An 11,419-nucleotide genomic window follows, 5' to 3' on the forward strand; every position below is an offset into this window, starting at 1 on the left:
AGCCAGCGACCTAGAAGGCAATCTCCTGATCTCCACCCTATCGTCGTCCGGGCTCGTGTATGTGTGGGAACTATTTTTTTGTTGTTTTTTTAACGCCACTTTCAGGCGCGATGTCGACCCGCTGCAAATCGAAAGTTCGGAAACACGCCCCCGCCTATCGATCGCTTTCGACTTGTTCTTTCTTGACCTTTTTTTATATTCTCTGAAACTTCTTCTGCTGCCTACTTCCCGACCGCCCTCTCACCCGCCCTCCGGCTCTTCTCCCCGGAGGAATGTTTTGCCCGTCGTCGCTCCAGGCCTCCGGTCGACACCGATTCGCGAGCGATAATGATTCATTCGATGCCATCGACGCACATGCAATTTCGTCCCTCTGTCGCTGAAAGCCTGGTCTTGGACGGAATCCCAAGCGGGCGAACGCTCGGAGTACTGAGGGCTTCGATAGCAGGTTCGGGAAACCTTTTTGAGCACGGCCGCTCGAGGTATTCGATCCCGAATGGGGGTGGGCGTGAGCCTCAGGGAGGAAAAATGGAACTTCGTTGCAGCTTCGTCATAATGGGGGGAATACGGCGAGATATTCATCACGAGGAACTCCCCGGAAAACATTTGCGTGCAGCCATCAAAGTGTTGGGTGTCTCCGATGAGATAATGTTCGAATGGACAAGGGACGAAAGCCATCATGGGGAGTTTCTTCTCCGTCGTCTTCCTTTCGGCTTAGCCAAACAAGATCCATCAGCTCAATTGTGACTCGAGCAAATCCCACAGCGCATCAAAGGCTCAGCTGTCCGGAGTTATCTCGCCTCGTTCCGACGATAAAATGGTTCTGTCAGGGGGTGGCGGGCATCTATGATCGTCGCGATACTTTTCCTGCGACGCCCCGGAGAAAAAACTCCGTCCGCGCCAACCACTAATTGATGCTCGATAAAAAAACAAGTCCATCGCACGGCATCAGGCACGCATCTGGTTGGCGTTCCATCAGACATTCCTCGGTTCCAAAACGCGACTCCGCTGCGGGAGAATCCAGCGGACACTGAGTCGACATCAAGCCCCATGGCTCATTTTCCTGGCACGAAATACATTTGCTTCGGATTCCGTCGAAGCTTCTTCGAACAGTTCTCGCTCGGAAGGAACCGTATGAACTTCAGCGGGCCCATCGGTCACAGAATGGAAGTTCTCGTCACATGCGCCGGATTCCGTTTTCCTCTCGGTCTCGAAGAAAAAATTGAGCCCCGAATCAAATCTTCTGACCATTGACAGCTCCGCTCGATCACAATCGATTTTCAGAATGTTGATTCTAGAGCTTCCAAGTTCCTCGGGGGATCCGGATTCAGTCGAAGATTGGACTTGCCCTCCCGTTGCGCGAAGCATGTGTGACACGAATCGTGCTTTCTGGGAAAAGCATCGACGTTTCTAAAATCTGTTGACTCTGATCAAGCCAATCCAGTGAAATGTTCAGTCAGCTTTCCATCCATAGAGCTTGCCGGTCAGCCGGCTCGCCAATCCAGCCGATGATTCCGCCATTCAGGTGAAAAACTGTTGTCGCTGCCGCCGCTGATGCCAGAAAAAAATCGTGGCGGCATTCACTCTTCTATGGCCACCGCCGCGCCGCCGTCGCTATCTAGCGCCGGCCATTCAGCCACTTCTCTCGACGTTCGTCCCAAAAATGAAACGGAAAGAAATGGGGTTAGTACGCGCGCGCAGCATCACTACCAGCAGCATCTGCAACGATGACGGCGGCGGCGGCGGCAACGACGACGCAAGGAGACAACGATAGAAGAGGCGAGCTATAACACAAGGCAAATATAGCGAGCAGCAGAGGCGGCGTTTTCATCGACGTGGTCGTCGTCATCGTCGACGAGGAGGCAACGGAAAGGAAGAACTTTGGGTGCAGGCCCACCGACCGACGAGTCGATGGATGGACCGACCGACCGACCGACAGCAGACGACATCAAAATGATGAACGAACGAAAGACGGAAGACAACCAGCTATCCATCCGGTGGAGATGCTGTGCAAACGGCAACGAGCTCATAAGTAAGCAGGCTGAAATCATCGGCCCCACTAGGAATGGGGCTGACAGTTCTGCCGCAGGCGAACCCGTATGTCGGCTGGGTCGACGTATTCCCGGATTCCGAACAGACAATACCGTATGCAAACGCTCACGACCCACACGTGACACGCAAAGGGAATGTTCTAAAGTCGCTTGTCACCACAACACCTCCACAACCGTCATCATCGCTACCAGATCGACGTTTGGGAGCGGTGACAACAGACGCGGCAGGGGAAGGTATTTTCCGAAAGGAACACCTCACGGAACGTCTGACGGAACAGTTAAAGGAACGCCTAACGGAAACGGGCGAAAGTCAAACAAAAAAACACCCATCATTATCCCTCTAATCAACCAGGAAAAGGTGGAAATACGGCGTCGATAACTCGACAGGGTGTCGGATGAATAGCTTTAGCCCAGAAAATAGCTGGGCATTCCACCAAGCAGGTGGGCTTGGTAAGATGCTCTTTGTTGATTCGATTCCCTTGTCGACGGAACTGCCGATAGAATAACACTCACTCCTCGGACGAAGGAGAGCTCTCGGAATCATGAGGATAGATTCACATGACTTTCGCTGAATGATTCAAAATTCAATTCCGTTGCTCGACATTTCCTTTCTGGGGCATAGCCATTGTTGGAGCCGTCAATTGCTGCGTGCTGCTGACTGTGTTCCCGTGAAGTTTGGACAGAATAACTCTCTGGATGGATCAGGTGCTATACGAATGAGGAGGCGGAGAACGTGTCTAGTTGGAAACGTGGAGCTGGATCGCCCCATCGACGGAAACGAGCTGGTAGAGATTTCGGATGGAAAATATCATGCGAAAGCTGCGACCAAGCCTTGCTCGTTGTGAGACAGAGCCGGTAATCGAGAGAAACACCGTACTACTTCCTCTCGTGACTCATCCTAATCCAGAAAATTGTAGTCTAGTGTAGTCGAGTAAGGAAATATTATTAAGCTGGGGGGCCATCCGTCAGTCAGTCGGTCGCTCGATCCCTCGGACAGTCGACTGGCCATAGACGCGCCGATGGACCCACGGATACGTGAGGTCAGCCGCATGCACAAAGGAGAATGGACTCAAAGTTTCGCTTCATTCAATAAAGTAACACAACGAACGATTGTGTCTAGGATCCACCATGTTCACGAATGACAGCTCAGATCAAGTCGGAGATCAGCAGCAGCTCAAGTGAAATCGCAGAAACTCAAGTTGAATCGCCGCTCTTTTCACTTTCATTGCGATCCTCCTTCAGACAAACGCTCCTTTCTGCGCTTGATGTCGACTTCGGACGGCCCGGCTCTTTAACACTTGGACTACTTGCGCATCGCTCGGAAGGGGAGCAGAAGGAAAAGTAGAAAAAAGAAGATGTATCAATGAAGCTGCGACACGGTCTAGAAGCAGCAGGGAAATAATCCAATATTCGACGAACGACTCGGCTCCGTTAGACTGGGACCTTCATTAATCAGAAAGGATCGCAACAGCGACCGCACAGCGCAGATCTAACGGGATACAGAGCGAATCACGAGAAACGAACACCGGGCGACGTTCGCTAGCCATTCAGAATTTCTGTCCCGTCCACTTTTGTTTCATTCTGTCGGGACCTTGGAGCTAATCTGTCGCCCACCGTCTCTGTGGTCTTCATTTTTCCGTTGAATATTTTAAAAGTGCCGGAAGTCGATCAAACGGCCCCTGTGGTGTCCGACACCATTGTTAACACGGTGTCCAGGCTTTGCCATCCGTATGGAGACTTGTTGCGACTCGGACATCTACCGTACAGTCTTGAAAGTCGAGGCGTCTCGCCCCGAAGGGAAGACATGAGCGATTCGATGCTTAACTCATCGAATTTCACAGATCCCATCGAACAGGAATCGGCTTACTCCTCGAATAGTGTCTCCGGACAAACCAAAGCAAGATTTTCGCGCATTTCCCAGTATAATATTGAAGCTGAGCCCCCGAGGTGATTCATAGACAACACAATAATTAGAAACGCGCCGTATAAAACATCTGGCTATTATGTAAACGATTTCCTCTTGTGCGCTTCATTAATGAAATTGAAAATAACGCGGGATGCTTCCTGCAACTAGGCCAGAAATGAACTTTCTGTCGCTGTACACCGGAGTGCTCATACACTTACTATGTAGGCTCGTAATTATATTCGGCTCGTCCACAATCGCTGACACGACATTGCCTCGAATGACATGCCTTCGTTGCTTCGAGTGAAAGTGCCGTGAGGCTTGGCCCGCGGTCCGGCCAAACAGCGGCGAACAAACACCATTTGGATGGATAATGGACAAACAGACGACTCCCGAGACTGATAGATAGATAGACAGACAGCCGGCCAGCCAGCTAGTCCGCTAGCGTAAGTAGTGCCTCCCCTTTTCCGGAATACGACCCGACCCATCAGTTTGGAGGACCGTCGTTCTTTCGCCCGTGTTAGCAACAAGGCTTCGCCTTGAATACTAAGTGCTCGAACGGCTTCAAATCTAAGGTCGGGATCTAAGGCCAGAGTAGAATCCGACGGGCTTGTGCCCGTTAGCTTGCCCACGGTGAGGGAGGGAGGGAGGAACGAGCGGCGAGTTCCCGAGACCCATTTTGTTTCTGGATCAATCAACGCTGGCTTCCTAGCGTCCACCGGGCATCGATCGGAAGTGTTCCGAAGTGCAATGAGTCGATTCCGGACGAGGATCGTGACGTCTGATTGCAAATGTGAATTCGGGATCTTCGCTCACAGAATATCCTCATCCACTTTCCGGAATATTGAATAGATCATCCCGGAATCACATGTCTATCACAAGACTGCGAGCGCAAAGCCCTGTGATCGATGCAAATCTCCTTCATCCTCCCGCGCATCCGCGACGTTCCGCGAGTTTGCCTGCAGATGATTGACTGAGCAGAGATTCCGCACCGGAAGCGCAAGATCCCGACGCCGCTTTGCGCTCTCACCGACGCCCGGAGCACGAGCTGTGGCGATGGCATCGACGTTTGCCGAACACAAAGCATCGTTTGTGCGACTGAGTTCGGAAGTCAGAGAATTCTGTGATGAGTTCAACTTATCGGAATCGATTCCTAGAGAGACGTATCACGTAAGCGAGCATCTGGCGCTGCTGCTCCGGGATCAATCATAATTATTATTATAGACGTTGGTCGTGGCGCTTCGTGGGGTTGATTTTATTCAAGACGTCATTCAAATTGAAGGGTCGTCCATTGGCATGTCGACTCAGGGTGCTTGTCTCGACGAGGACCTTTTCCAAGACGACACGTCATCGGCGATGATGCAAAAGCTCCGGAGCATTGAAACAATGGAAAACTCTGAGGGAAGGAGCGTTCTTCGTTTCTTCTTCTGGAAAGCGATCGCAGACGATCGTCGTTTGCCATTCATCAATAAGACGGCGGCCGTTCGCTTGTCGTCGATTGTCATTTGAATCCGTTAGACGCGACACAAAATCTTCGCTGCGCCACAATTGATGTTTCAACATCATCTTACACGGGTTTATGAATGACGATGCGCGGGATCGAGCCTGTTCAGCAGAGAGCGATCAAGGTCCTTTCTGAGGGAATACGAGTCGATATTGCGGAAAAAAACTCACTCAGCCTATAAGGGCTCGTGCTGTTTGAGGTAGAGCCAATCACGGAAGAGTGAATGGAGGACTCTTGAGCAAGAGACAATGAAGCGAGAGACAAAGCCACTCTCTACTGTTCTCTCAAAAGGAAGACCTAGGCGAAGTTCCGAGGGTCACGGACTCACCTCCCGACTCGCAATGCACCCGCACCTCAATCCTTGCGACCGAGACTCCAACCGATGCCGAGTGCCAGGAATGACGTTTTATCTCCGCCGTGTCTCGGGGGGAGCTTGTTCCTTGAGATCCAGAAATGGAAAACACTATCGCTCTGAATAAGCTCAGCGGATTTCTGAAGGATCCAGCTTGTCACGGAGCGAATACGAAGGCATGTATCGAGTGACCCGTTGGATCGCGAAGTTTCAAGGGAAGAACCCATACGAAGAACGATCGCTCAATCAATCAATCAAGCAGCTTCGAAAATAAGAAATTTCGGGGCGATAAGCTGCACGCGTTCATATGATTTTCAAAAGAGCCGCATCTATCTAGAATGCTCGTTTCCGCGGGGCTCCGATGAAGAGGAAGAGAACGGCAGACTGAAGCTACAGTTCGCCCTTGATGTCTCCATCGCCGACCGGTTGGGCAAGATTCAGCGGTGACCACAACGGCCGCGGGACGCACTAAGGATAAATTGTACTGCAATGCAAACAGAATCGACAACACTCGGCTCGAAAAATTCGAGCGAATCTCGCACAAGCCGAGGCAGCGATTCTCTGTAATGCTGAAAATCTGGGAGGCGTTTTTGACGGTTCTCGGCGTCGGAGAACAATGCAGAGTATCCGATGAAACAACCGTTATTAGTGCCTCGAGGAGAAACAATCACAGTGGAGTCGTCTCGGAGCTAGCATGCGCCCTGGGCGAAAAGCCGCCGAAGAAAGACCTCAATATCCCACAGGACCATTTGTTTTCTGGCATGATATTCTTAGCGACCTTTAGCGAACAATTCATGCTCCGCCGTTAGCAGAAAAGCGGCCCAAACCAAGAGAACATCAAATTGATAACTGGTTGGAGTGCTCACCGACAACGGATCACGTCGTTAGCATGAACGAACACAGCAAACATTCTATGCGAGCCCAAACTCAATACCGAACGAGAAATTGAACTCCCACGCGGACTGCGACCTTTGGATCGGCGAATTTCGATGACGCCAGTGGTCAGGTACGATCCGTTGCAAGCAACGGCTCTTCTCGGATCGGGTTCCATCTTCATGATCCGATTGTCGTCGTGCACGTCCGTCTTATTATGATCGGGCAGAGAATCAGCGATCCGACGGGAAGATGATTGCTTCTCGCGAGCTATTCGTCAGCGCAAACGTGCCATTCCGTCTTATTCTGGCGTCTTGAATTATGGGATCCCGTACGACGGTTTCCGTTCTCGGAAAGAAAAATATCCGATCCCGTCAATTGCGAATGGGAAGCCTTTCATTCGGTGCTCTACGACGAGGCCAAGCAATGCTCGGCGTCGATATTTTTTAATTGGGTTCATGCGCTTTACTCCAAAACGTCGCTCAGGAAACCAGGTCAAAAGTACACGTATGCCACGGGAACGGTGTGCGTCGAGACCGAACAAGAATCTCCTGTTTCGCTTTCAGACTGCCACACGAAGACATGACGAATCTCGTGCGCCGACCTGATAGACGAGTTGCATAGAGGACCGCATAATTGAACCAATCCACGAATGATGCGGGCAGAGCATCTTCCTGCGGGATCCAGTGCAGACGTCGGGTACAGTTTTTTCTTGATTCGGGAAACGCTTTCCCATGGACCATATCATGATACGATCCAGTTTGTTTATGCACCCCGACCACGATGGAGAAATATCTGCTTCCAACAACGGATACGACAGCACCGACATCTGCATTCGTGGCTGAGGGGCAGCCACACCACGCCAACAGGCGCATCAAGATGAACAGGATCTTGGAAAATTATTGTCGAAGCTCGCAGACTATTCCGTTGACCATTCGATCGGGTATCCGCAGCAGTCATGGGAATGGGCGAATGCTACACGCGCCGCGAAAGATCCTCCGGAGACGCTATGCTGATTTTTGGGGCAAAGGTTGCATCAGTTGTGGGAGTTCTCATCTTCGATGAATGTTCTTCTTTTTTTTGCTCCACGCTACCCGTCGCGGAATGTCATTTGTCGGGCCGGCGATTCTTGCGAGCGTGCGTCGATGCGAGAGACTTGCGGCAGCAGCAGCAGCGATACTGTTGGCTTCGGTTTAGGGCAAAATCGTTTTGTGGACAATCGTCAGTCAGTCAGTCAGTCAGGTCGACCGTCCGTCCGTCCGTCGGTCTATCCATCTGTCTGAGGCTTCATTTGCTTCATTGGAGTCGTCTTCAGCAGCAGCTCCGAAACCGCTTGTGCCTGCTTGCTCCGTGTGCAGATTGCTCGCTCGCTCGCTCGCTGTAGAAGATCTGTGCCAAAGGTCGTGCCCTCCTCACGAGGGGGTTGGTTGGAATCCGAGAAAACGTAACGTGTCTCGAAGAAAACGAACGTCTTCTCGTCGTCGGCCTAGAATTCTCAAGACGCCTGTCAACGGATTAGAGGAATCAATTCGTCTGCGGGCACCCTGTGGTCAGGACCCGAATCCTCTTTGCTCAGTTCGTCAGTCAGTCAGAAAGTCAGTCAGCCAAAATCGGCCAGAATCGCCGGTCGTCCAGAAATCCGGCCTGACCGAAGATCATCTCATCGATACCGAGCAAACAGCCGACGATCAATAAAATGAGCGGCAACGGAGAGAATATGCCAATCACAAAAACTGAGTGCCGATTGAATGGTGAAGATTTCGGTCCATCACTTCGGCTGTGAAAAGATTCGGTCCGCTGCCAAAAAACACAACTCGCGCGCTTCCCGACTTGTTGATGAGGCCACGAGTTCAGGATTTCACATCAGGCAATCCGACACCGAGCGGAGACAGACCGAATACCTTTTTATCCGATGAGTGGTTCCGAAGTAATAGTATGGCCTCGGAAGCGACCGGCTTGCGCTTCGAGATACGGAGGGACGCTCCGGGCTTCGGAGAACAGAAAGTTGTAAACAGATAGAAACCTTCCTTCTCTGGCCGCAAAGGAGGTCTGTCATTATCTGGAAGACGCGAAAGTTGTCCAACCGGAGTGGGCATTCGATAACATAGAACCGGTTCGAAGGATTCCGAGTGTTTCTTCGGAAGATGTTCGTTCAGGCTCGACACAAGTTCCACCGAATTGGGGAACTTCAGCGCCTGATTACCGGGAAAAACGAGCGCCGAATGTCCCTCCTGCAATGGGGCTCGGAGTTCCTCTGAGAAGTGACGGAGTTCCCACGCGAAGGGCTCCGAGCTCCGGTAGTCGCGCGAGTTGAGCACGGTCAGGCTTAGAATGGGAATAGGATTCCACAAGCGAGCGGACTCCCCTTGCACCTCCCGGGACTCCTTCGGGAGGGTGTCCGCAGAGCCTCCGACTCCATTGAGAAGACTTTCTGTCCCAGCTCCACCTTTCCGGCTTCACCACTTCATGGACGATTGCTACACCGTCGTTTCGTCCTCCCATGCGTTCTACATAGTCGCTGACCACGGAAACTGTCAAGGTGCTTCCCTTGTACATGATGTTCGTGTTCAATTCAAGATAGGATCATTTCACGTGCAACGGTCTCTGCCAAGAGTCATGCAGCGCCAAGTGAAATTGGACTCAGGCGTGGCCTGCCTAGGCCATTGCCCAGCTGTATCTGCGGAAAGCTCGCAACGATCACGCCGGCCACCACGCTTTTGCGAATGGCCGCCACCACGCCGCTTTAAATTCAATATCATCGGACGACTCCCACGCCCTGTCGCGTAACGCCAGCGTAATATCGGAGACATCAACTTGATCTACGTGTGCGGTGCCGAGACCATCTTGAAGATCATGAACGGCGCGTTGACACTGAAAACGAGCGAAGAGGCAAACAAACGGACAAACAATCGAGAAGAGCAACTCACCACTGTGAACGCCGTGGAATAGCGCGAACACGAGGACTAGTGTACACGAGAATTTGGTCCTCGATAGAAACATTTTGGCGTTGGCACTTATTGATGATGGCGAGGCACGACTGCACGCCGACCTCGGGAGGCCAGGCCTCGAGGGTCTGAGCTCCGAAGCTCGTTGCATGCTCTCACTGCACGAGGTTCATGTTCACTGCGACTAACACTGAGTAGGTATCCAGTTCTCGTGTTGAAGTCGGGCCTTCAACCGTTATATCCTTTGTCAGTGCGGGCAAGAAGTCACAAATAACCGTTTTCACAAAATCCAAGGGGTTCGTCCGTCTGGCGCACTCTTCTTCAATCAGCGGACGCTGGTTGGAGCCGCGGCGCTCGTGGCTGTCGTCGCTGCCGCCGCGTTCGTTCGAGGAGAAAGTCCCGTTGGTTCTTCGGTCTTCAGCAACAGCGGCACAGCCGCTCGTCAGCTCTGGCAAGACGTAACTGGAAAGTCTGCTGCAAGAAAGTGGGTTACTAGGAGGAGGGAGAAAGTACAGCCGAACGCACAGGAGAAAACTAAAAGAAGAGAGAGGAGGTGTCTCATGTGAAGCCTGGCAAACGGATCGGAGAGGATGAGGGTTCCCATCCGGTATCGAGCTCGAACCTTGGAGTGCGGGGCAGATGCGATTCCCCACCGATGGGGGGAGGGTATCCGGGGTCAAGGGATAAATTATTATCAATGACCGATCTTCTAAAGGCCCAGCAAGCGGATGGGTGTCGGGCATGCTCGCGTTCGCCGATCGGCCCGTACGTAGCTCCAAACTGCACCGACTCTAGCTCACCTCCGAGGACGACGACGATCTCAAGAGGGGATCTCCGACCGACTTGGAGCGCTGTCCGGACGAATAGATCCCGCCCGGGCGGGGCAATTCTTCCGGAAGCGTATACATGTTGGAAATCATTCACTCAAGACCTCCACGGCCTCCTCGGGTGTGCAAACGAGCTTCGTCATCGATGTGCGGCGCGCTCGGCAGATGAAGCTGCGACTGCACGTTCAGCTGTCGGCCGACGACCACGTGGGCATTGCGACCGACAGGCTTCAGGGTGAACGCCCTGGGCAACGCAAGGTTGCTCTATTGGACGCGTAAAGATTCTAAGCGAAGCACGTATCCACCTCCGTCGCCCATTGCAAGGACTTAGATGTCAAGTGAGTTCACGTCGCAAAATGCAAAGACATCGGTACTGCCGCCCATTCGAGGCTCTGGGGCAGCGGACTCCGCAAATGGGCTCTCACAGTTCGAGATAAGAGCGGAAGGGACTAGATGATCATCTAGTTTCACTAAAGCTCAGCTGAGCGTCCTATGAGCAGCGCGCTCAACTATGAAACATGATGGCCAAGCATGCCCTCTGGGAGCTCGACGATGCCGTAACCCGCGCAACTGAACCTCAGGCACATCGGAGCCAGTCGGAAGATGCGATAAACGGTAATAACACCGCAGCACTTCACCGACTGGCTGGTTTGTGGAACCGAATCGAGAAAGTGGGTTCCGACGCTGAGAAAACTCTCGCTTTCTGGCGATCACGCTCCTGTCGATAAATCGCGTCCGTCTCGATCTAGACCGACAGGTTCACTCTAGATCGAGAATTCTCCATGCTGCTCGCGTGGTTGGACAACAGAATTTATTAGGCTGTTAATTGCTGAGGGATAGCGAATAACTTTGCGACTGGCAGTTCGCACATGATAGCGAGTCGTCACCGGTTGTCTATATCTGCCCACTTCTTCATCGAAACTCGACAACGTTCCGGTCGGTCGCCGTAACCAGACGTGGAATATTA

The 11,419-nt window shown here is 52.3% G+C and overlaps 1 protein-coding gene across 1 annotated transcript in view; it reads right to left on the reverse strand.

Annotated features, from left to right (window-relative positions):
- Positions 1-9,680, reverse strand: part of LOC108864615 (mucin-5AC-like) — a 49,243-nt gene extending 39,563 nt beyond the window's left edge. Inside the window, exon 1 of the mRNA XM_029112319.1 lies at positions 9,608-9,680. Within this exon, the coding sequence (XP_028968152.1) occupies positions 9,608-9,680 (73 nt within the window). The remainder of the gene's footprint in view (positions 1-9,607) is intronic.
- Between the last annotated feature and the right edge of the window lie 1,739 nt (positions 9,681-11,419).

Source organism: Galendromus occidentalis, unplaced genomic scaffold (assembly GCF_000255335.2).
Source record: "Galendromus occidentalis unplaced genomic scaffold, Mocc_1.1 scf7180000077494, whole genome shotgun sequence".
In the NCBI taxonomy this organism is placed as follows: domain Eukaryota; kingdom Metazoa; phylum Arthropoda; class Arachnida; order Mesostigmata; family Phytoseiidae; genus Galendromus; species Galendromus occidentalis.